The sequence below is a fragment of the Podarcis bocagei genome, assembly GCF_964188305.1.
Source record: "Podarcis bocagei genome assembly, chromosome: 7".
Lineage (NCBI taxonomy): Eukaryota > Metazoa > Chordata > Lepidosauria > Squamata > Lacertidae > Podarcis > Podarcis bocagei.
Genome location: NC_138132.1, coordinates 83,162,618 through 83,187,684, shown reverse-complemented (window position 1 = coordinate 83,187,684; position 25,067 = coordinate 83,162,618). Strand labels below are relative to the sequence as shown.

The 25,067-nt window shown below is 48.8% G+C and overlaps 2 protein-coding genes across 8 annotated transcripts in view; one reads left to right on the top strand and one right to left on the bottom strand.

The window, feature by feature from the left end:
- LOC308591898 (uncharacterized protein) overlaps positions 1 to 25,067 on the top strand; it is a 192,073-nt gene that overhangs the window by 9,272 nt on the left and 157,734 nt on the right. The gene's annotated exons all lie outside the window — the stretch shown is intronic.
- Positions 1 to 25,067, bottom strand: part of RAP1GAP (RAP1 GTPase activating protein) — a 115,748-nt gene that overhangs the window by 18,560 nt on the left and 72,121 nt on the right. For all 7 annotated transcript variants that reach the window (XR_014010297.1, XM_081203007.1, XM_081203006.1 and 4 more), the window contains 12 exons: positions 24,433 to 24,618; positions 17,333 to 17,436; positions 14,914 to 14,992; positions 13,952 to 14,005; positions 12,750 to 12,833; positions 8,000 to 8,100; positions 7,717 to 7,846; positions 7,278 to 7,433; positions 5,344 to 5,415; positions 3,648 to 3,734; positions 3,342 to 3,482; positions 878 to 1,009 (listed from right to left, as the gene is read on the bottom strand). Coding sequence is in view for 6 of the 7 variants with exons in the window: in XM_081203007.1 (XP_081059133.1) it covers positions 878 to 1,009; positions 3,342 to 3,482; positions 3,648 to 3,734; positions 5,344 to 5,415; positions 7,278 to 7,433; positions 7,717 to 7,846; positions 8,000 to 8,100; positions 12,750 to 12,833; positions 13,952 to 14,005; positions 14,914 to 14,992; positions 17,333 to 17,436; positions 24,433 to 24,618 (1,326 nt within the window). In the remaining variant the exon portion in view is untranslated. The remainder of the gene's footprint in view (positions 1 to 877; positions 1,010 to 3,341; positions 3,483 to 3,647; positions 3,735 to 5,343; positions 5,416 to 7,277; positions 7,434 to 7,716; positions 7,847 to 7,999; positions 8,101 to 12,749; positions 12,834 to 13,951; positions 14,006 to 14,913; positions 14,993 to 17,332; positions 17,437 to 24,432; positions 24,619 to 25,067) is intronic.

The window sequence follows — 25,067 nt, the reverse complement described above, 5'->3', positions numbered from 1 at the left end:
CCCCTCCCCCTTCATTCTTAATGGCTGCTCTTTGCATGGACTGTTGTACTAAGCCAGACTTTTGGGGTCCACCTCGCTCAGTACTGTCTGCTCTGACTGGCAGCAGCTTTCTAGGGTTTGACATTCCCAGCCCTACCTGAAGATGCTTGCAGGGGATTGAGCCTGGGGGCCTTCTGCACACAAAGCAGGTAGCTCAGTCGGTAGAGCACAAGGCTCTTAATCTGGGGGTCATGGGTTCGAGCCCCATGGTGGGCAAAAAAATCCTGCACTGCAGGGGGTTGAACTAAATGACCCCCCATGGTCCTTTCCAACTCTATATTCTATGATTCTATGACTCCAGGATAGCATTCCTACCGAGCCAAGGCCCTTGCAGAAGTCCATAATGGTCAAAGTAGGGTGTACACATGTGAAATTGACTGGACCACTTCATAAGCAACTCCTCCCTGCTCCCGCTTCAAGAATGAATTTGACTGGACCAGATAACCAGGAGCTCCTGGTCCAGTCAATTTCACTTTCGGGAGGGGAAGGGTGGGGAGAAAAGCCTGTTTGCAATCTGGTCCAGTCAATTTCACTCCCCAAAGTGGTGATGCATTGTTGAATGAGTGAGGAGCTGGCAAACTTCGCCGGTTATTAATGAACTCGTTTCGAGGGAGCTCAGCGCAGGAAGCAAGGGGGCGGGAAGGTCAACCCGGGGAATGACTTTTAATGGGGGGGCACAGATAAGGAGGGGGAGGAATGAAGCGTCCAGAGCGGCTAGGTCAAGAAGGGGCAGGAGTTACTAGGGAGGAGGAGATGTGGCGGGAGAGGAGAAGGGTGGGGTGGGGAATTCAGGGACTCGGGAGGAAACCAGGGGATTTGGGGAGGGGGGGGTACTCACTATGCCTGCGGCTTTGGCGATGTCGGGGTTGTTGTGGCCGAAACTCCCGCTGTGGCTGGTGGAGACGGTGTTCTGCCTCTTGCCGCTGAGCCCCATGGCATCCATCGACTGGCTACGGCTGCGGATCACCCGCTGCAAAGGGGGGAAAGGGATGTCGTGTCACCGGAGCCGCTCCCTCTTCACCCTCGCAGCCAGGCTCCCGGCCCTACAGCCCTTGGGCAATGGGGCAGGGAATTGAGAGGGGTCAGGCTGGGGGAGTGGGAGGCCTTTGCCCAGACTCAGATATTCCCGCCCGCCCGCCGAAACTTCGTAATTCTTTAGCTGCAGTGCTATGATCCTAGGATGAAATTCAGTGTGACGCAGGTAGACTGCAGCCTGTTTTATAGGGAGAGCCCATGTAGCTCAGGGATTGTCTACACTGACCGGCAGCAACGGATAATAATAATAATAATAATAATAATAATAATAATAATAATAATAATAATAGATTATTTATACCCCACCCATCTGGCTGGGCTTCCCTGGCCACTCTGGGCGGCTTCCAAAAAAATATTAAAATACTGTGATACATCAAACATTAAAAGCTTCCCTAAACAGGGCTGCCTTCAGATGTCTTCTAAAAGTCTGGTAGTTGTTGTTCTCTTTGACATCTGGTGGGAGGGCGTTCCACAGGGCGGGTGCCACTACCGAGAAGGCCCTCTGTCTGGTTCCCTGTAACATCACTTCTCGCAATGAGGGAACCGCCAGAAGGCCCTCGGTGCTGGACCTCAGTGTCCGGGCAGAATGATGGAGGTGGAGACACTCCTTCAGATATACTGGACTGAGGCCGTTTAGGGCTTTAAAGGTCAGCACCAACACTTTGAATTGTGCTCGGAAATGTACTGGGAGCCAATGTAGGCCTTTCAAGACCAGTGTTATATGGTCTTGGCGGCCACTCCCAGTCAGGGTTTTTAGAGGCAGCCCTAGTTGGAGATGCTACCTTTGAGGATTGTTAACCTGGGGCCTTCGGCATGCAAAGAAGGTGTTCTGACACTGAGCTGTGGCCCTTCCCCCCTCCTCCTACGAAAAAAGGCGACAAGTTCCTAGTTCTCATGGTTGTGAACAAAAAAGGCAGCTATAAAGAGGACGCTGCCTCGTATGGTGCCAACCTCCTTGGGGCTACCTAGTTCAATATTATAATGACTCCCCACCAGAGTTTCAGGTAGGGGACATCCCTGGCTCTAACTAAAGATGCTGTTAAGGGTTCAGAGTGGTGAGAAGACTGGTAACAGCTATTGATTTTATTGCAAAGTAGTTGCCATACATCTGTGGCGAGGGAAAGCTTCTGCAGCTTAAAGGTAAAGGGACCCCTGACCATTAGGTCCAGTCGCGGACGACTCTGGGGTTGTGGCGCTCATCTCGCTTTATTGACCAAGGGAGCCGGTGTACAGCTTGCGGGTCATGTGGCCAGCATGACTAAGCCACTTCTGGCGAACCAGAGCAGCGCACGGAAACGCCGTTTACCTTCCCACCGGAGCGGTACCTATTTATCTACTTGCACTTTGACGTGCAATAATTTCATGCTACGAATTTCTTTTGCCCTTTTGTTTGGATTAGCAAGAACGCGCAAAAATATTTCTTGTGCAATATCTAGTATGACAGGAACCAGGTGATCGGTTGCATTGAATTAATCAACTCAAATAGCTGGATTAGGAAAACACATGCAGTCAACCATCACTGTACAGTTGTACCTCGGAAGTTGAACAGAATCCATTCCGGAAGTCCATTTGACTTCAGAAACATTCAACTTCCAAAGTGCGGCTTCGGATTGGCTGCAGGAAGCTCCTGCAGCCAATTGGAAGCCCCATCGGACATCTGGCTTCCGAAAGAACGTTCAAAAACCGGAATGCTCATTTCCAGTTTTCAATCGTTCAGGAGCCAAAACGCTCAACTCCCAAGGCGTTCGGGAGCCGAGGTACAACTGTATTGGATTTTATCGTAATGCTTCTGATGGGGTAGAAGGTTATAGGGACATACTTATGGAACCAAGGGGGCAGTGGGGGCCCCCAAAATTTTGGGGACCGCCGGCCAAAGCTAGCGACCATGTGTGGAAATCCCCGTGCCCCAAACGAGGCATTGGGGGGGGTGCCTCTCAACCCTGGGTGACGTCACCTGCTCCCCACACCTCTCTCGCACAGGTGGGGGTGACGCATCCTGTCTCACAGCTTGGGGCAACATGGTAAAGTGCTGCTCTGTGCGTGTGCCATGCGCCATGCGCACACCCCTTGCTGCCTCCGCTGAGCTTCATTTAGCTGCGGCTTCCGGCAAGATCTCTCTAGAGGAGAGACCTTTGTGGTATCTTGCCAGACATAGAAGCTGATGCAGCCGCTTCTTCTCTGGGGGGGAGAGGCCCACAGAGCCACTCCTTGGATTCCACCACCTGAGGCATCTACCTCACGGACAGCCCCTGCTCACACGCACCCACCTTGAAGGACTCGAAGAAGCCCCCGCTGCTCCCGCTGCCGTTCTCCATCTTGTCCTCATCTCCCCCAAGGCCCATCATGGACTGGCTGTTGAGGTGTAGCTCCTCGTAGAGGGTCTCCAACAGAGCTGTTCGCGTGCGCTCCTGCAGCCAGGAGGGAACCGGGGTGGGGTTTAGGGCTGGTCGGAGAGAGGGATGGGGAAAGCTTGGAGGAGAGGCGGGCGGGGAGGTGTAGACTAGCCCAATCCTGCCCCCACCCGGAAGTTGGCAGGAAGCAGTGGAACCCCTGCCAGCTGAGCAGCTCCTCACCTCCAGTTTGGCAAACTTCTCCGCCTTGTAGCAGGCGTACTCGGCGTTGATCAGCTTCGTCAGGAGGAATTCTTGGAAGTCGGGGCCCTGAGCAAGGAAAACGGGAAGATGGGAAATGGAACGCAACTCCCGCCATCCCTGACTGAGCCCATAGACCAGGGGTCAGCAAACTTTTTCAGCGGGGGGCCAGTCCACTGTCCCTCAGACCTCGTGGGGGGGGGATTATATTTTGGAAAAAAAATATGAACGAATCCCTATGCCCCACAAATAAGCCAGAGATGCATTTTAAATAAAAGCGCACCTTCTACTCATGTAAAAACACCAGGCAGGCCCCCCAAATAACCCAGAGATGCATTTTAAATAAAAGGATAGATTCTACCACGGGCCGGATTTAGAAGGCGATTGGACCGGATCCGGCCCCCAGGCCTTAGTTTGCCTACCCATGCCATAGACCTTCCGCAAAGGCAAAGGAAGTATTCCTGCAACCAAGCTATGGCCCCTTCCCTGACGACAGGTAAAGGCAAATGATGACCCAGTGCTGATGATGGTGATGATTTATTAAATGTGTATGCCACCCTACACCTGCAGGTCTCAGGGTGGTTACAACATAAAAGCACAATATAAAAACATAAAATACATAATAAAAGCAAAAGCAACCCAATAATACCCCCCCCAAAAAATAGGGCTTTCCCTCCCTCTTTTCTCACTGTACCCCATACACCTGCTCTGGAAATTCTCCTTATGTGCCAGAGCAGAGTTAGGGCTTCTGGCAACAAACAAAGTATGAATGGGGGAGCCGAGGGGGTGGCCTGCCCTGGGTACCACTCTGGGGTGTGTGTTACAAGATGGCCTGCTGCCTCCCCCCAGCTGTAGAGCGGTCGAGGGCATGTTCACAGTTTGTATGGGCTGCCGCACGTGCACAGTCCGTATGGATGTCGCGCGTGCACCACCGGGCAATTCGCCCCGCCCCTCGGCATCCCGCCCCGGGTACTGGAGAGGGTTCCTCTGCCACTGTACAAAGGGAGGGGAGAATCTTGTTCCATGAATACAAAAACTCATTTGAATCCCAACCTAAATTAATCCCCTAGATAGAAAATACCAAACTGGAAAACACTGCGTGGAAAAACACTCTGGCCTGATTCAGACATAACACCTCTCTCTCTCTCTCTCTCTCTGCCTAGGTTTTAAGTTGCAAGCAACTCCTGTTAACCCTGGATAAAATTAACCTGGGTCATTTTGCATGTGGTAATTAAATTACAATCTCAGACTGAAGAGGGTATTGTCATGAATGCACCAGGCTCAGTACGTTAGCCGTGGTTGCACATGATTCCTCTTCCAAGGCTTGATTGGCTAGGTTGGGTGGAGGTCTGGAGAGACCCAGCTGTGCCTCATTCACAGGCAGTGGCAGATGGCAGATGGCAGTGGCGTAGTGTGGGTTGTCAGCACCCGGGGCAAGGCAAGTAATTTGCGCCCCCTAACCCGTGGATTTGCGCCCCCTAACCCTAACCCCCAGATGTTGCGCCCGGTGCGGCCGGCCCCCCCTGCACCCCCCACGCTACGCCACTGGCAGATGGTGCTCACAGGGGGTAGAGGGAGGTACTCCCAATTTCCTTCACTTTCCTTGACACCAAGAGAGCCTAGAGTTGAAGGAGGAAGGAGCGTCGAAGCCCAGCTGGTCGGCTGCAGGAAAACTCACCTTTCGGAAAACGGCCGGGTTGGGCAATGGAGGTCCGAAGAAAGGCACGTCGTCCCGGGCAGTGACAGAGACCTGGAGAGAAAGAGGGGGAGAGAGAGAGATGCAACCAGGAAGCTCCAGAAGCTGCCTAGAAGTTATCCAGAGATGGAAAGAAGATAAAGTCCCTCCCAGAGAAGAATAGCAAATGAAGTTGATGGACCATGCTGACATGGCTAAACGACCGGAAGAGTCAGAAATCAGGAAGACCAAAATTTTAACAAGGAATGGGGGAAATTTATAACTTATCTTAAAGACCATTGTAAACAGCTAAAATGGTTAGTAGGACTGGAATATCACTTGCTGTTTAAGGGCAAATTATAGATACAATGGAGATGTAAAAGAGTTGGATCATCATAAAAGATGCAGGAGGAAATGATTAATAATTGGACCCACAAGACCAGGAGATTCCTTAGAATCCTGTTTTTACGATTTATGTTTAATATCTCTCTGTAGAATTTTAATTTGGAAAACCAAATAAATAAATTTATTTTAAAAAATTATTTAAAAATATTTTAATATCTTTGAAATTTATTTTAAAAATAAATGTATTTTTAAAACGCCTTCGGCCCTCGTCTGCACTACTCCTTTTTGAGAGCTGAGCAGAGAATTCAGGTGGATTAAGATGGCGGAAAAAGGAGATTCCGACAAAATGTTAGTAAGAACTTTCCAGCCATAAGAGCTGTACGATGGTGGGGCGGACTTCTTTTTAAGGGGGGGGGCGTGTCCCTCTTTCATTGGAGATTTTAAAGCAGAGGTTGAACCTGTCAGGGGTTCTTTAGTTGCATTGCAGAGGGGGCTGGACTAGATGAGCTCTGGGGGGCTCCTTCCAACTCAACAATTCTATAATTCTGTGCTTAACAGCGACACTGAGTGCCCGGTAGCTCTTCTTTACAGACCCTTCGGGGTGTGAAGTATCAGCAAAGGCGGGGTCCTCCTTTGTCCCTCCACCTCCCTCTGAAGTTTGGGTGGTGGCAGCCTGAGACAGAGTCTTCTCTAAGCCAGCACCCCCTAAGTTGTGCAACTCCCACCCCAGAGAGGTCCGCCGGGCACCTTCATTGTACAACACACCCTTTTCCTCTGGCCTCTGACAGCCCTGGGTGTTTATAGGGCCCACCCTCTTTCTGCGACTGTAGCCTGCTTTAACTGTTTTCAGTTTTTAATTGCTGTCAATTACCGTATTTTTCGCTCTATAAGACACACTTTTCCCCTCCTAAAAAGTCAGGGGAAATGTGTGTGCATCTTATGGAGCGAATGCAGGCTGCGCGGCTATCCCAGAAGCCAGAACAGCGAGAAGGAGCGCTGCGCAGCGTTCCCTCTCGCTGTTCTAGCTTCTGGCTTAGCCGCAGGAAGCCTCCGCAGGGCAGTGGGGAGCCTTCATCCCGCTGCCCTGCGGAGGCTTCGCACAGCTATCCCTGGCTATCCCCCACCTCCCAGAAAAGCCCCCAAGAGCCGCGCTCCCTTTAAAGAGCGCACGGCCCTTGGCTGGCTTTTGTGGGAGGTGGGGGAAGGGACAGAGGGCAGCTTAGCTGCATGCAGCCTCTTCCGGGTAGGGGGAGCCTTCATCCTGCTGCCTGGGAATGCCTGGGAGAGGCTTCACGTGGCTGTCCCAGAAGCCAGAACAGCAAGAGGCTATCCCAGAAGCCAGATCCCTCTTGCTGTTCTGGCTCCTGGGATTCAGAATATTTTTTTTCTTGTTTTCCTCCTCCAAAAACTAGGTGTGTCTTATGGTCTGGTGCATCTTATAGAGCGAAAAATACGGTACCCTCTGGTGGAAGGTGGGTAATCAATTGAATCAATAATGCTAATGGTAATAATAGTAAAGTTCCCCCAACCACCCATCGGCATTCCAGGTTCTGGCACCCAGAGCTAACTGACTCCAAGAAAAGCCCAGCCACCTTGTAGAGTGTGTTCTCCGTACAGGGATTCTCGGCCTGAACTACAATGTAGGCGTGCAGAAAGTTGGAAGCGATCATGTCCGGGACGAAGGGCGTGTTCTCGTCCTGGAAGATGATGGCCACGATGTCGTTCCCGATGTGCCGTTTCCTCTGCAGCTATGAGCAGGAGGAGAGAGAGGAGAGGAGAGGGTCATTGTTTCAGTCCCACTCGCTTTTGCTCACCCGGAAGGTGGGGGAAGAGGAAAAACACACACACACACACACACACACACACACACACACACACAAAAGGGGTTTCAGGCCAGGAGGCAACCAAGTCCAGATAAGCTGTGAGCTCCAGCAGCTCGTAAGGCGGTGCTTCCACCGGTGCACTGCCGGCTACGCCTTTCCTCTGCCCTCCTGGCTGCGCTTTCCTCCACCATCGCAGCCGCGTCCCTACCTGCTGGGTATCCCCCTCCGTGTAGGGCAGCTTGGTGGAGACGTGGAACATGATCTCCTTGTTTCGGAAGTTGTAGTAGACCGACTCTGTCCCTGTCTGCCCGTGGGTCACGTCGAGGCCACCCCGAAACCTGCACCCCACAGAAAGACACAGTTTGAGGCCTGTGCTGCCAACAGCTTTGAGTGTTTTTAGGAGCAAAAAACAACTGTGCCCCTCCTCCCTGGCTGGGTCTCGGGGGGGGCAGAGGAGCCCCCCATTCTACCTCTGTCCCGATTCTACTCACCCCTTGAATTCCTGCAACTTGACTTTCTGGCCCAAGAATTCAAGGAATTCGACGAATGCTGGGCTCTCCTCTGTGGTGCTGAAGAGCTCCTCTTCTGAAGTCTGCAGAGAAGAGGCAGAGTTATGTGTGTTGATGTTCAAAGAGAGGGCTTGGCTTTCAACCACGGTGGGGGGGTGGGAGAGGTCTCTGTGCATCCCTAACCCGGACCATCTTTCCAGTAGTAGATAGGTAGCCGTGTTGGTCTGCCATAGTCAAAATAAAAAATTTCTGAAGAAGTGTGTCAAAATAAAAAATATCTGAAGAAGTGTGCATGCACACGAAAGCTCATACCAAGAACTAACTTAGTTGGTCTTTAAGGTGCTACTGGAAAAAAAAAATTTATTTTGACTATGGCAGACCAACACGGCTACCTATCTACTACTGGAACCATGGAAGGCACCACATTGAGCCGCATGAAATGGAAGTCCATCAATTTTTTTTAGGTATCTGAAGAAGTGTGCATGCACACGAAAGCTCATACCAAGAACTAACTTAGTTGGTCTTTAAGGTGCTACTGGAAAAAAAATAATTATCCGGACCATCTTGAAAGGGAAAGGACCGGCCAGAGGTAAGAGCTAACAGCCCTCTCCCATTAACATCCCAGTTAACTTAAGAAGATTCCTGGGTTCGGCTAATGGGGGCTCCAGCATCCTTTCCTCAGGTGGTCGAGCAGCTACTGAAATGGGACCCAAGGACAAGAGGAGGAGGAGGAGGAGGAGGAGTTTGGATTTGATATCCCGCTTTATCACTACCCAAAGGAGTCTCAAAGCGGTTAACATTCTCCTTTCCCTTCCTCCCCCACAACAAACACTCTGTGAGGTGAGTGGGGCTGAGAGACTTCAAAGAAGTGTGACTGGCCCAAGGTCACCCAGCAGCTGCATGTGGAGGAGCGAGGAAGCGAACCCGGTTCACCAGATTACGAGTCTACCGCTCTTAACCACTACACCAAGAGCTCTCTCCCTTCCTGTGGTTTCCAGGAACTGGGATTCAAAAGCATTGCAGCGATAGCCCTCTCCCCTCCATGAATTTGACCAATCGTCTTCTAAAGCCATCCATATTGGGGGGAGGGACCATTTTTGCTTTTAGGGAGAAGAATGCGCTTCAGTTTTAGTTTACTTTAGTTTAGTTTAGAGAAAGATGATATAGACCACGGGTAGGCAAAGTAAGGCCCGGGGGCCAGATCTGGCCCAATCACCTTCTCAATCCGGCCCATGGACAGTCCGGGAATCAGCGTGTTTTTACATGAGTAGAATGTGTCCTTTTATTTAAAATGCATCTCTGGGTTATTTGTGGGGCATAGGAATTCATTCATCCCCCCCCCAAAAAAATATAGTCCAGCCCCCACACAAGGTCTGAGGGACAGTGGACCGGCCCCCCGCTGAAAAAGTTTGCTGACCCCTGAATTATAGAAATAGATATATTAATGAGAAAAGTATCAGGCTGCAATCTCTATTCAGGAGTGGGCAGAAAGTAGATCAACTGGTAGGTCTTGCGGGACCTGCAGGAGGGCTATTCTCACAGGCTCCCAACTAGGTCGCAACAGCAACACAAGTCTCCTTCTCCACCCCCACCCTGCCTACAAGTTTCAAGCCGGGGTGCTGAGATGAAGAATGCAGCCTGCAAGTGCGAAAGTTCAAGTTCTGCTCTGGAATGGGAAACAAAAGCCCCATGCCCAGATTGTACAGCAAACTCTGTCATTTCATTTCATTTTCAGGCTGGTAGGTCTCACGGTTGCAGGAAAATCCCCACAAATCTGAAGTCATGCCAGTTGTAATTCATTGGGTTTGAATCTGTGGGTGCTGCACCCTTTTGAGGGGGGCTGAGAGGTCGAATAATCTACAGTGGTACCTTGGGGTACATACATTTCAGGTTACAGACTCTGCTAACCCAGAAATATTACCTCGGGTTAAGAACTTTGCTTCAGGATGAGAACAGAAATCAGGCTCCGGCGGCACAGCAGCAGCAGGAGGCCCCATTAGCTAAAGTGGTGCTTCAGGTTAAGAACAGTTTCAGGTTAAGAACGGACCTCTGGAACGAATTAAGTACTTAACCCAAGGTACCACTGTATAGACCAAGCAGGGGCAGTTTATGCTCTGAAAGAATAATGCCAAACTCAGCTATCCTTTGAAGCTTGCACTTCTCTAAATTTTGCAACGCAGCTCTCCAAGAGGGGTGTGGGATAAAATTGTTGGGTGCGAAAATATAGGTTATTAGGAGAAAGTGGACATAAAATGCATGTACCAGTGGAAAAAAATAGCAAGCAAAATTCTGGGGGGAAATGTCTTGCAAAAACGTGTGTCTATATCACGGCTTCAGTCCATTAGTTTCAAGAGGTCACGATCCCAACCTGGGCCACTAGATGGAGCTCCCGCCACCTGGCAAAATCATACATTTTAACAGGCTTAAAATGCAAACATTTTAAATAGAGAAGCTGGTGGGTGGCTTTGTGAAACCTGGATCACGGTGTCTCTCTCCCTCCCTCCCCATTTTCCCTTTTCATCACTTGTCAATTGACTGCGCCTTTCTACCCCACCCCAAAGGATCAGAGCTTTGTCATGACTTCCTCAAGATAAAAGCTGCGCAGGAGGCACGGGAGCACTCAATTTAGCTCAGCTTTTTAAGAAAAGGCCCTCCTGCACGCTCTGGAAGGGGAAGGCAGCTGTGTGCTGCCTGGGGGAGGGTACCCCTCCCCTTCTCCAAGCTGATTTCTCAGGTGTGGAGGAGCCACAGGTGGGGGGGGAGGTGAATGGGGAGGAATCTGGCATCCCTGAAGCAGCGCAGAGGTATTGCCGTTTGTTCAGGGGGGAGAAGAAGGGGGGGTCTCCAATACTGGTGCATAGTGGCACCCTCCAGCCAGCAAACCCAACAGGCAGGGCAGTCCGTAGGGAGGCACTAATACAGTGGAACCTCGGTTCTCAAACCGCTCCCAAACGTCGAAAACCCAGAAGTAAGTGTTCCGTATCACAATACTGAAAATCTCTGTTGGAAAGGTAAAGAAAAAGAAGGTACCTTTTATCAGATGTGGTGGACCTGCCCCAAGGTGAAAGACTTCTGGGAGAAGATTTATAATGAATTGAAAAAAATGTTGAAATATACATTTATTAAGAAACCAGAGGCCTTTCTTCTTGGAATAACAGGTTTGGAATTGCCCAAGAAAGATGTTAGACTGTTTTTGTATGCCACAACTGCAGCTAGAATTTTGTTAGCCAAGAATTGGAAAATACAAGAAGTGCCGACAGTGGAGGAATGGCAGATGAAGATGATGGACTTTTCGGAGCTAGCCGACCTGACCGGAAGAGTCCGCGACCAGAAGGAGGAGGAGTACCAGGAGGAATGGAGGAAATTTAAAGACTATTTAGTTAAATATGCTAGGATAATTTAAATTTAAACTTGCAAACACCAGATAGGCTTAGAATTTAAATATGTGATGTTACAAATACCATGTTTAAATTTAATATGAAAAGAAAGAAAGACATTAATTGATTAAGTAAACTTTATGAGAAATTTTTGGAAAACTGTTACAGTGATATATATTGAAACTCAGCCAGCGGGGTTCGAGGAAGTCACGTAACAATGTTATTAAGAGTGGAATAATTACAGTTAGGATTTATGTTTGTTTGTTTATAAATTTTGGAAAATCAATAAATTTTTTTGGAAAAAAGAAGAAGAAGTAAGTGTTCCGGTTTTCAAACGTTCCTCAAAACCCAAACATCCAACGCGGCTTCCGATCTGCAAAAAAAAAACGCCTAGCATTCAGACAATCGGAAGCCGCGGCTCGGAATTTGAACGTTTTGGAAGTCGAACGTCCTGAAAATGAGTACAAAAAAAGGACTTTTTAAAAAAAGAACAGGAGAGAACGGACCCCAAGGAGCCGTCTAGTCTGACCCCATGCAAAGCAGGAATCGCAGGACCAAACCTGAGACCTTCCGCAGGCAGGACGGATGCTCTGCCACTAAGCTATAGGGACTTCCAAACAAAAGAAAGTAAAATTCCAGCCTCCATGTTTCTGAGTAAAGGACTATGCTCTGCAGCTAGTTGCTGGAAGCCACAGGAGGAGAGAGGGCTGCTGCGCTTGGGTCATCCTGAAGGAGCGTCTCCACCCCCATCGTTCTGCCCGGACATTGAGGTCCAGCACCGAGGGCTTTCTGGCGGTTCCCTCACTGCAAGAAGCCAAGTTACAGGGAACCAGGCAGAGGGCCTTCTTGGTAGTGGCGCCCGCCCTGTGGAACGCCCTCCCATCAGATGACAAAGAGAACAACAACTACCAGACTTTTAGAAGACATCTGAAGGCAGCCCTGTTTAGGGAAGCTTTTAATGTTTAATAGGTTACGGTCTTTTAGTGTTCTGCTGGAAGCCGCCCAGAGTGGCTGGGGAAACCCAGCTGGATGGGCAGGGTATGTATGTATGTATGTATGTATGTATGTATGTATGTATGTATGAATAAATAAATAAATAAATAAATAAATAAATAAATAAAATTATCCTTGCAGGATTCCCTTTGCCGCATCTGGCCGGCCACTGCGAGGGAAGGATACTAGGCTATATGGGTCCCCTTTGGGATGATTCAGCTGCAGGTCTGTTCTGGTGACTTCCTACCACTGCTTCCTCCTCAAAGAAAGTGCCTTCCTCTGGTCCAGGACCTCCTGGGTATTTCTCTCCCCCCCCCCCCCAGATCTCACCTGTCTCCTTGGCAAGAAGCCAGGTTACTCACCTGGCCCAGCTTCTGGTAGATGACACCGAACTTGAAGTTATTGCTGATGACGTGTTCATCAAAGGTCACGATGAGTCGAGAGGCCTGGAGGTGGGGCGGGGCAGGTTGGCGGGGGGGGGGGGTGGAGAGAAAAAACTGGTGAGTTCAGCTAGCGGAGCCTCAGGTGTCAACTACATCTACCTGGTGCAAACATTCCCTGGGAACTAGGGATTCCCCCAGATCCTGCTGCAGCACACATGGAGGGGACCCCGAAACATGGGGGCCACAGGAAACCCCATTGCCTCTGGCTCCCGACACATCTCACCCCCACCAAAAGTTCCTTTGTGTTTCTTCCTTGGCTTTTAAATTTGCCTTCTCCTTTCTCCTTCATGCTTGCTCTTCAGCTTCAGAAAAGCTGGCTGTAGTATTTTATTAGGTAAGAGTATGCTGCTTTTTATAGAAAACACTTCACCCAGCGTTTTTCTGAAGCTGCAGAGCAGGAAGGAGAGAGGAGAAGGAAAATTAAAAATTCTGGTTTTCAGTTTTATACATTTCAATAACTTTACAGTCATTTTAACATTTCAAAACATGACTTCCTTCCTCCTCTTTCTGTGGTTCCACAAATTTATTTTTAATATTTTCTGCGCATATATATATATATATATATATATATGATGGAAAGATTGTGAGGCATGGACCTCCTGAGGAAATATAAAATACAAAATACGCAATAAAAACAAAAACGAAGAAAACCCATTAACCCCTCCCCTCCAAAACATATTTTAAAAGGGCATTAGATGCCAGCCAGCCAAAGGCCTGGTTAGAGGAATGGTTTTGCCTGGTGCCTAAATATATGCAATGAAGGTGCCCGGTGAGCCTCCCTGGAAAGAGCATTCTACAAATGGGGTGCCACCACAGAAAAGGCCCTGTTCTTGCGCTGCCACCCTCTGGACCTCTTGTTCTCAGGGTCTGAGTAGGTTCATATGGAGAGAGGTGGTCCTTGCGGTATTGCAGTCCTGAGACATTTATTATAAATTAACTCTGAGGCAGCCACAGAGCTTTTATATCAGATCAGTAAATTCCGAATACTATAAAATGCTTTAGCCTTCCCTTAAGACTGCATCCAGGTTGTTGAGTACTACCTCAAGACTGATTTTCAGGAGAAGGCGTCCGAGAAACTGAATAAATACCCATATTTCAGCGAGTTCCCTCCCTGCTCCTACCTTTGGGTACAGCACGGGGTAAAAGCGATCGACGTTGACGTCCTCGCACACCAACTGCAGCCAAGAGAGACATATAGACACTAAGACATCGCAATGCGTTGGACCCAACTCTACGATTCCACGATTCCAGGATCACAAAAGGAACTGGTTCCTCTTGCACAGGCACAAGAGGAAATTCCATCCAGCCCACTGCTGCCGCCGTTCTGCTAACAGAATTGCCATTTTCCTTTCTGGGGCAGAGAAGAAGTCCAACAGGTGCCGCTTCTGCCATTGTGGTGCCGCAATAACTGATGGGTGTGTGAGAGATTGCAGTTCCCCACTGTCGCCCCCCTCCAAATCACCCTTCCTGTCAGGCTGAATCCGTCAATGGTCCAGACACAAGCCTGGGGGGTGGGTCTCTGCCTTGACTGACAGGTCACAGCAGGGGTCAGCAAACTTTTTCAGCGGGGAGCCGGTCCACTGTCCCTCAGACGTTGTGGGGGGTTCTACTATTTTATTTTGGGGGGAGGGGAGATGCGAGAGCACCACAAGCCCTGGTAGCTGCTTACCTGTGTCTTGTGAGTGGCAGGGGCTGGTGGCGGCGGCGGGACAATGAGCAGTGCGCTAAAGGGCTCCGGAGAGGGGCTGCTTAAAATGGCAGCCGCTTGATCGCTGCTGCTGCTGCTGGCACCAACAAGGCCCAGCCCCCTTCCTCCTCTAGGCAGGGCGGGGAGAAGCCAGGAGGAGGGAGGGAGGCGCCGCCAAAGGAGGGAGAGGCAAAGAATGTGCATGCTTGCGATCCACGCAGCGATTTCTGGACCACCCGCGGGCCAGATCCAGAAGGCAATTGAGGACTGATCCGGCCCACGGCCCTTAGTTTGCCCACCCATGGGTCGCACCAGCAGTGCTTTTGCAAGGCAAGGGTTCGAGGGCATTTCGCTCCCTCCCATCGCACCCTTTCCACCCCCACCCCCAATACTTGCCTTTGCCATCTGGACAACGTTGGGGAACTCGGTCAGGCAGGAGATGGGGATGACGTCGTGGTAAGTCCGACATTTCGTCCTGCGGGGGAAGAGGGCAGAGGAGATGGGAGGAAGCCAGGCAGAAGATCCCACCCCCCGAGAAAAGATCGAGGGAAGAGAGGGGGAATTCCCCCTTCTGCCTCACCCCAGCATTAGTGACAAGTTCCCTAGCAGCTGGAGACCCAGGATTGAGAAACACTGATCTAGTGCAGTACAGCGCTGTCTTCACGTACTGGGAACAGCTCTCTAGGCTTAGGAACAGGGGTCAGCAAGGCTTACTGGGCATGGGACAGATCCATAGCAGTCAACATTTCCCATTTGTAAAGGGAAATTCCCTTACAGTCATACCTCGGGTTGAATGTGCTTTTCGGATGAGCGCGTTCAAGTTGCGCTCCGCGGCAACCTGGAAGTAAGGGAGTGCGTTACTTCTGGGTTTTGCCGCTTGCGCATGCGCAGACGCTCAAAATGTGACCCGCGGACACGGGTTACGTTTGCTTCGAGATGCGAACGGGGCTCCAGAAGGGATCCCGTTTGCATATAGAGGTACCACTGTATTCTGAATAGGATTCCTCTTAAGAAAAGGGAAAAGTTGACAGCTATGGCCAGATCACTCCCGCAGAGATCCTCCGTGGATTGGGCCGGAAATCGCTTCTGCGCATGCCCAGACGCCAAAAATTGCTTCTGGACAGGCACAATTTTAGGCATCTGGGCATGCGCAGAAGCGATTTCCGGTGCCCCAGACATGCACAGACATGATTTCCGGTGTCTGGGCATGCGCAGAAACAATTTCTGGAGCCGCGGAAGAGAGTCCCCATGCCGTGCTGCACTGGTCTAGCGCAGCATGCAGGGACTCACTGAGCAGGCGGCTCGGTTCGGGGGCCGGTTAAACGGCCTCCATGGGCTGCTTCTGGCCCATGGGCCTTAGGTTGCCGACCCCTGGCTCAGGAATATCCAGTCCAGCCTCCTATTCACACAGTGACCAACCAGATGCCCATTATCAGAAACCAGCAGTCAGGATTCAAACACAAGACCGAACTCTGTCATCCTGTGGTTTCCAGCAAGTGGGATTCAGAAGCCATTATGGCTAAGAGTATCATATTTCAGGTAGAGGAAATTCCCAGACCTACCAGAAGAAGTTGCCAGTTGGGGATTTTTATTTTATTTTTTCATTTCATTTTTTAAAATATACTTTTCAAGTTTATACATTTCACTAATTTTGCAATCATTTTAACATTTCAAAACCTGACTACCTCCCCACTCTTTCTGCGGTTCCTTCAATTTATTTTTAATTATCTTCCGCATCTCCACATTAACTTAATTTGCTCGTTTATCCATCTACTTTAAATGTATACTCTTCTGAAAAGCTGCAGGTTATTACAATAATGCTGCCAATGTTCTTTTCTTTTCTTTCTTTCTTTTAAAAGTTTTTATTTCATTTTAATACACCACATACAAAAAGAAAATAAGATACACAAATATCCATCACCTCCTAACAACTAAAAAAAGAAAATAAAAACAAAAACAACAACATCAATACATTAAATATTACTCACAATACATTTAACATAAAAATGACTTTTTCCTATATAGCTGACTTCCCATCTACTCCTTACTTCTATTTTTCATCCGTTATTCACTGCCATTATTATAGCATATTTTGGCTTTAATGTTATTTATTCTATCCTAGGTTTTCCATCAGATTAAAAACTCCTACCGAAGTTACTCAAATGCCACTACAGACTCCAAACTGTCATTGCTGTTTTTCAAATACATTTTAAAGACTTCCCATTTTGTGGTAAATACTTCCTGCCAATGTTCTTATCTGTTTCCAGCTTGTTTGTTAAATAAACCATTTCCGTTCTTTTGTTAAAAAGATTTGTTATCTAGATCTATTATTTTCTTTCACCAGAAAGAGACAGAGAGAGAAAGAGATAACACACTTAAAAAAAATAAATAAATAAATAAATAAATAAATAAATAAGTTCTGAGTTAAACAGGGAGCTGCCTGGCACTGAGAAGAAGAAGAAGAAGAAGAGTTTGGATTTGATATCCCGCTTTATCACTACCCAAAGGAGTCTCAAAGCGGCTAACATTCTCCTCTCCCTTCCTCCCCCACAACAAACACTCTGTGAGGTGAGTGGGGCTGAGAGACTTCAAAGAAGTGTGACTGGCCCAAGGTCACCCAGCAGCTGAATGTGGAGGAGCGGAGACGTGAACCCGGTTCCCCAGATTACGAGACCACCGCTCCTAACCACTACACCACACTGGCTCTCAATGCCCTTGGTCCATTGAGCTCAGTTCTCAGTGGAAGCAACAGCTGCCCAGGGTTTCAAGACTTGGGTTTTCCTGCCCTCGCAGCTCCACCTCTATTCCCACTCACCGCAGGAGCAAGCGCAGGTGTTCCTGATCTCCAATCACGTCATACTTGAGGGAGAAGACGAGGTGCCCCAACGCCGTGTCCACAGAGTAGTAGTTAAAGTGCTCCTGGGTTGGCGGTGGGGAGGAAAAAGGTGAATATAAGAATGGAGGAAAAAAACCCTGCAGTGCAATGTTCTGTGGTGCCTCAGGGTTCCGTCCTCTCCCCCATGCTTTTTAACATCTATATGAAGCCGCTGGGAGAGATCATCAGGGGGTTTGGGCTGGGTGTTCATCAGTATGCAGATGATACCCAGCTCTACCTCTCTTTTAAATCGGAACCAGTGAAGGCGGTGAAGGTCCTGTGTGAGTGCCTGGAGGCGGTTGGAGGTTGGATGGCGGCTAACAGATTGAGGTTGAATCCTGACAAGACAGAAGTACTGTTTTGGGGTGACAGGAGGCGGGTAGGTGTGGAGGATTCCCTGGTCCTGAATGGGGTAACTGTGCCCCTGAAGGACCAGGTGCGCAGCCTGGGAGTCATTTTGGACTCAGAGCTGTCCATGGAGGCACAAGTTAATTCTGTGTCCAGGGCGGCTGTCTAGCAGCTCCATCTGGTACGCAGGATGAGACCCTATCTGCCCGAAGACTGTCTCGCCAGAGTGGTGCATGCTCTAGTTATCTCCTGCATGGACTACTGCAGTGCTCTCTATGTTGGGCTACCTTTGAAGGTGACCCGGAAACTGCAATTAATCCAGAATGCGGCAGCTAGACTGTTGACTGGGAGTGGCCACCGGGACCATATAACACTGGTCCTGAGAGATCTGCATTGGCTCCCAGTACATTTCCGAGCACAATTCAAAGTGTTGGTGCTGACCTTTAAAGCCCTAAACGGCCTCGGTCCAGTATCCCTGAAGGAGCATCTCCACCCCCATCGTTCTGCCCGGACACTGAGGTCCAGCACCAAGGGCCTTCTGGCGGTTCCCTCATTGCGAGAAGTGATGTTACAGGGAACCAGACAGAGGGCCTTCTCGGTAGTGGCGCCCGCCCTGTGGAACGCCCTCCCTTCATATGTGAAGGAAATAAGCAGCTATCTTCTCTTTAAAAGACATCTGAAGGCAGCCCTGTTTAGGGAAGTTTTTAATATTTAATGCTGTATTGTTTTTAACACTTGATTAGAAGCCGCCCAGAGTGGCTGGGGAGACTCAGCCAGATGGGCGGGGTATAAATAAATTATTATTATTATTATTATTATTATTATTATTATTATTATTATTATTATTAGCCAACCAGGTGCTCTCTGGGAAAGCCGACAAAGCAGGAAGCCTCCCCTTGCTGTCTTTCCCCTTAGCAGCTGGTAGACTGCTCCTGAACTCGGAGGCTCCATGTGCGAGAGGCAAATTTTTCTCCCTTAAATCTGTCCGCCCAGGAGTTGGCGCCTGTCCTGCGGCTCCAAGTTCCACAGTTCAAAACCAGCACAAAAAGAGGAGATCCTCTTTTGGTCTACCCAGCATCTTCCAGCTTTCAGTTAATGGGGCCACAGGGTCCTGGTGGTTTGGGAGGGGGAGAACAGCTCCCACTTTCTTTACCCCACGTGGAACAAGAACAATCGCCGCAATTAAAATGCAATATGAAAAGCAGCTTAAAAAAACACACATGTTGCGGTTTTAGCAGAAATGTTATAAAGGTGTATGTAAAAATGGATTGTTAACAGGTGAGAACCTAAAGCTATAATATATTAAGTTAAAGGATTAAGATAAAAACAAAGAGGGAAAGGAATTGCTGACTTAATTAACTGAACTGGAATACAAAAAAGGGAGGCGTGAGGAGGTCAGGGAAACAAGTAAATGAAATGTAAGGCATGGAAAGATTGATTTGTTTTTTAAGTCTTTTTTATTTTTTCTGTATTTTGTATTTTTTCTATTTTTCTTTTTCTTATATATGTAAGGTTTTGTGTTGGTTTTTTTTGGAAACCTTAATAAATATTATTTTAAAAAAAACAACACACACGTTGCCATCACAGAAATAAGGTGGCTCCCGAAAATACACATAATGTTATAAACACCCTTTTGTGCCCCCCATCTTTCCCCCTAATCTTACAAGCCCCGAAAGCTGCAAACTTTTCCCCATGGGGGGGGGGTTCCCCTCGACTGTTTCAGTCGCCCCTTTCAGCAACTTTTCCATCTCTCTGTTACCCTTTATGGACAAGGCCCCAGCCAGAAATTCAATAAATACCACTACTACTACTACTACTACTACTACTACTAATAATAATAATAATAATAAAGAACAGCACACAGATTTGTGTAAAGGCAAGCTAGAGGAGGGGTGCAGGGCAGGGAGGAATTATATGTTTTTTGTGAGAGGAAAAGAGAGAGCCATAGAACTGTAAAGTTGGAAGGGATCCCCAAAGCTCATCTAGTCTGACCCTCTGCAACGCAGCAACCACAACTAAAGCATTTCTGAAAGGTGGCCCCCCAACCTCTGCTTAAAGTCCTCCAAGCAAGGTTTCCATGTTGTTATTACTCGACTCTTTCTCTCAGTATTCTATTATCGTTTCTGAAATATACTCGGAGTCGAGAGTGGATTTCATGCTCTTTATTCAGCTCATAGTGGTGAGGAGGAATGGAAGTTCCCCCAGAAGGTCTGCTTTATATACATTATTTACACAATGGGCCCCACGTGATTGGCTAATTCCGGGATTCTCCTGTAGGCCAATCAGGTTGCGGATTCCCTTCCACCTGGAGCTGGATTGGGTGGCTCCTGTGGACCAATCAGACTGCTGCATTCTGGATCCTACTGTTCTAGGACCAATCAGACTGCTGCATTTTGGATCCTATTCAACTCAGTACATAACAGCTTCTCTTAATATTTTCTCTCACTTTATTTGGGTAAGAACTGCATGCAAATTAAGGCGCTGAACAGAAGGAACAGGTCCCTGTATGAGAGACAGGGAAGAGGAAATCTCTCAGGGTGAAAAGAGAGGGGTGCCCCCCCAGGAGAGAACCGGGAGGACACGCCCTTTCCTGTATGGGAGAAAAGTTAAGATATATTTGTGAGAGAGGATCCTGAATTTCCCCTCTCTTCTACCTTTACTTTCTTCTTTTAGTCTCTTCTTTAAATACATATATATTTTATTTCTTGTGCAATTAGTTTGTCTTTTGTTGCACTGTGAAAAGTGTTAATAAAACTTTATTTAAAAAAAAAACAAGGAAGGAAGGAAGGAAGGAAGGAAGGAAGGAAGGAAGGAAGAAGAAGAGTTTGGATTTGATATCCTGCTTTACCACTACCCGAAGCAGCTAGCAATCTCCTTTTCCCTTCCTCCCCCACAACAAACACTCTGTGAGGTGAGTGGGGATGAGAGACTTCAGAGAAGTGTGACTGGCCCAAGGTCACCCAGCAGCTGCATGGGGAGGAGCGGAGACGCGAACCCGGTTCACCAGATTACGAGTCCACCGCTCTTAACCACTACACCACACTGGAAGGAGAGTCCACCACCTCCCAAGGAACCCCCATACCTTCCCTACAAAGCACTGCCTTTATACCCGTTGCCATTTTTCCTGGGTGCACAGCAAACCCAAAAGAGGATTCAGAGACTCCATTAAACTTCCCAAGAACGTAAGACGAGCCTGCTGGATCGGGTCAAAGGGGGTGCAACCAAGTCCCACCACGTCCTGTTTTCAAATTGGCCAACCAGTTTCCCCCAAAGGGAATCTGCCAGAGTCCCCTCCCCTCCTGTGGTTTCCAGCTTTCAATGTTTGATGTATTACTGTATTTTAATATTTTGTTGGAAGCCACCCAGAGTGGCTGGGGAAGCCCAGCCAGATGGGTGGGGTATAAATAATAAATTATTATTATTAGTAGTAGTAGTAAAGGTAAAGGGACCCCTGACCATTAGGTCCAGTTGTGGCCAACTCTGGGGTTGTGGTGCTCATCTCGCTTTATTGGCCGAGGGAGCCGGCGTACAGCTTCCGGGTCATGTGGCCAGCAGGACTAAGCCGCTTCTGGCGAACCAGAGCAGTGCATGGAAACACCATTTACCTTCCCGCCGGAGCGGTACCTATTTATCTACTTCCACTTTGATGTGCTTTCGAACTGCTAGGTTGGCAGAAGCAGGGGCCGTCGCGGGGATTCGAACCACCGACCTTCTGATCGGCAAGTCCTAGGCTCTGTGGTTTGACCCACAGCGCCACCTGCATCCCTCTAGTAGTAATAGTAGTATAATATTTTTATTATATCCAGGAGTATTTACTGCCTCTGACAGTGTGAGCATTTTCTAATCAGCCTTAAACTTTGGGACCTGTATTTGCTGGAGGAGAGGAGGAAAAGGGGAAATTGGAGCGATAAATGCTCTGCCCTCCCAGGGTGGCACAAAGCTACCCAGGCCGTCCCTGGCACAGCCCGGAGCCCCGCCCTTGGCACACACGGAGCAGTTCCCGCTTGGCGAGGACCGCAAAGAGGAAAGAAAAAAGAAGGAAAACAACAGGTTGAAATGCAAATCAGCCTGCTCAGAGGACTTTGGCGATGCCCAGAGGAGGAGGGCAGGGTTCCCACTTGGAGGGCAACCCTCATAAGCTCACCCCCGTGTCACCACAGACCTGCTGGGCCAGGAAGATGACCCTGGCCAGCTTGCCACTGAAAGCCCTCCAGAACAATTTGTTGGCAAACAGAACATGGAAAGGGGACCGGAACAGGAATGGAGAAGGAGGAGGAAGAGAAGTCTCACCTCCGACGTGGTCAACTTTTGGTCCTCCAGGTGTATGGCTAACAGGGGTGATGGGGGCTGGAGTCTGGTACCATCTGAGGGTCACAGGTTGCCCATCTGAGCATTAGAGTGCCGAGGAAGGTAGCCAGGGCAGTGAAGGCGTGTGATGGTCTATTTCGGGGCTGGGGAACCTGCGGCCCTCCAGACATACTCCCATCGGCCTGGGGAAGGCCAGGCAGTGGTCAGGGATGATGGGAGTTGTAGTCCGGCAACATCCAGAGGAGCAAAGCTTCCCCACACCTGCCTTAGCTGAAGGTTCCAGATGCCAAGCTGAGGTGTCCCCCTCCTGCCACCCCCCCAAAACAACCCAGCTAGTTTTGGCCCCCAAGTGGGACTCTGCATCTAATCTCCCCGCTTGACTTTGGTCAATTTATGGAAACGTTTATGTCTTGCATTAACTTATTCATTCGGCGCTAAAGATTCCCCGCCTTGACGCTTATCAGTCGCCTGGCTGTCAGATTGGTCGTGCAGAGGTTATCAAAGAATTTATTTTATTCTGCTACTGGCTATCTTTCCTTGATATGAATTTTTTGCTCGGATTGTTTGTTTTTCCCACAGATTAACCGATTGCTATGCGCACCTAATGCTGCCTGCTTTGGGGACACACACCAAGGGGCCACAGACCACTTGGAAATCATAAAGGGTTTTGACGTAAAAATTCGGCTGCCTGTCATAGCAACTGTAAACCGTTGAGCCGAATGTTGTAGGATTTCTATTTGCGCTTTTAATGGCCCCTTTGATTTCTTATATATTGCATTTAACATTTTGAATTCCAGAATTTAAGTTGCAACGCAATAAAATAAACTAAAACTAAAAGCAGCAGTAAAAATACGATTAAAAATCAATATAATTTAATGCAAAGGATGCGCTGTCTCCTTGTCTTTGGACACAAATCCACAAGCATGCTGAGGACCACCTGACTGAAGCTTGCAAGCTGGAATCAATCTTTCAGTAAAGGTAAAGGGACCCCTGACCATTAGGTCCAGTCATGGCTGACTCGGGTTGCGGCGCTCATCTCTCTTTATTGCCGAGGGAGCCTGCGTACAGCTTCTGGGTCATGTGGCCAGCATGACTAAGCCACTTCTGGTGAACCAGAGCAGCACACGGAAACACCGTTTACCTTCTCGCTGGAGCAGTACCTATTTATCTACTTGCACTTTGACGTGCTTTTGAACTGCTGGGTTGGCAGGAGCAGGGACCGAGCAACGGGAGCTCACCCCGTCACGGGGATTCGAACCGCCAACCTTCTGATCGGCAAGTCCTAGGCTTTGTGGTTTAACCCACAGCACCACCCACGTCCCAATCTTTCAGTATGACAGCGCAAAAACTTTGGAACTCCCTGCCTGTTGAAACCAGGAAACCGCCTTCGCTGTGCTCTTTTTGACACCTTCTAAAAACCTTTTAGTTTAGGCAAAGCCTGTCCAGCCACGTAGAATGTTGATGTGTGCTTTAATTTGTTCTTAATATACTGCTGATTTTAATTTTTGAAAAAGTTTTAAATCTTTTTTTAATTGTTCTTCCTGAAAATGTTAATGTTTTAATTTCTTTGTAAACTGCTTTGAATTATTATTTTACAATCAAATGGTATTTAGCGCCCCCTTGGTTTTATAATTGCAAGTTGCTTTGAATTGTTTTTCATATTGTATTAAACCCGCCGTGGGACCTTAGGGTGAATTGCGGCAAGAAACGAAGCGAAATAAATAAAAACCTTGGGTTCTGTAGTTCACCCCCTCATCAGGCTACAATTCCTAGCATCTTTAACAATATGATTTCCAAGCACAATTCAAAGTGTTGGCGCTGATCTTGAAAGCCCTATACGGCCTCAGCCCAGTATACCTGAAGGAGCGTCTCCACCCCCATTGTTCAGCCTGGACACTGAGGTCCAGCTCCGAGGGCCTTCTGGCAGTTCCCTCCCTGTGAGAAGTGAGGTTATAGGGAACCAGGCAGAGGGCCTTCTTGGTGGTGGCACCCGCCCTGTGGAACGCCCTCCCGTCAGATGTCAAGGAAATAAACAACTATCTGACTTTTAGAAGACATCTGAAGGCAGCCCTGTTTCGGGAAGTTTTTAATGTTTGATGTTTTATTGTGCTTTTAATATTCTGTTGGAAGCAGCCCAGAGTGGCTGGGGAGGCCAGGCCAGATGGGGGGGTATAAGTTGTTGTTGTTGTTGTTATTGTTGCTGCTGCTGTTGTGGGCAGGGAGTGGGGAGTCACATGCTTTAAATGCATGGTGTGTGTGTGCAGCTTAGAACGGAATGGAAACTGGCCAGTCGGAACTGCTCAGGCATTTTGTCAAGGAAATTGGGTGGGAACCATAAGGAGTTAGGGAGGGCGTCGTCACCTGGAGAGGGGGCACAGACTTGCCTTGCCCAGGAAGTGCTTCCGGTAGAGCCGGGCTGTGTGGTTGCTCTCCAACTTCACCTTGCAGGTCGGGGACTGGAGCAGTTCTGTCTCAGGGATGCTCGACAGCTCGTGGTTGGTGCCTTCGATCCAGTAGCCCCCAAACTGGGGCAGCAAGATGAGGGGGAAGGGGCCTTCTCGGCCCAGAACCTGGAAGACGGGTGAGAGAAGATTGAGGTGCCTGTAGATAACCAGGGATGGTCTGTTGGGGGTTTGCCTCTCAAGTGCCTCTTTATTTAATTTAATTTTTTAAAATTACTTTTCTGTGCCACCCTTCATCTGAGGATCACAGGGCAGTTTGCAACACAACTCCCTGGAGAAAGCATTCCGCAAATGGGAGCCACCACTGAAAAGGCCCCGTTCTTGTGTTTCTACCCTCTGGCTCCGAGAAGGGCCTTAGATGATGATTGCAGGGTCTGGGTTGCTTCATATGGAGAGAGGTATTGCAGTGCAGAGCCATTCAAAGCAGTTTGAATTGGGACCAGAAGCTAATTGGCAGCTAGTGCAGTTGCCCAGGATTAGACTTATACTGTCAAACTGTCTTGCCCTGGTGAGCCAAATGGCCACTGATTTCTGGACCAGCTGAAGTTTCTGGTGTT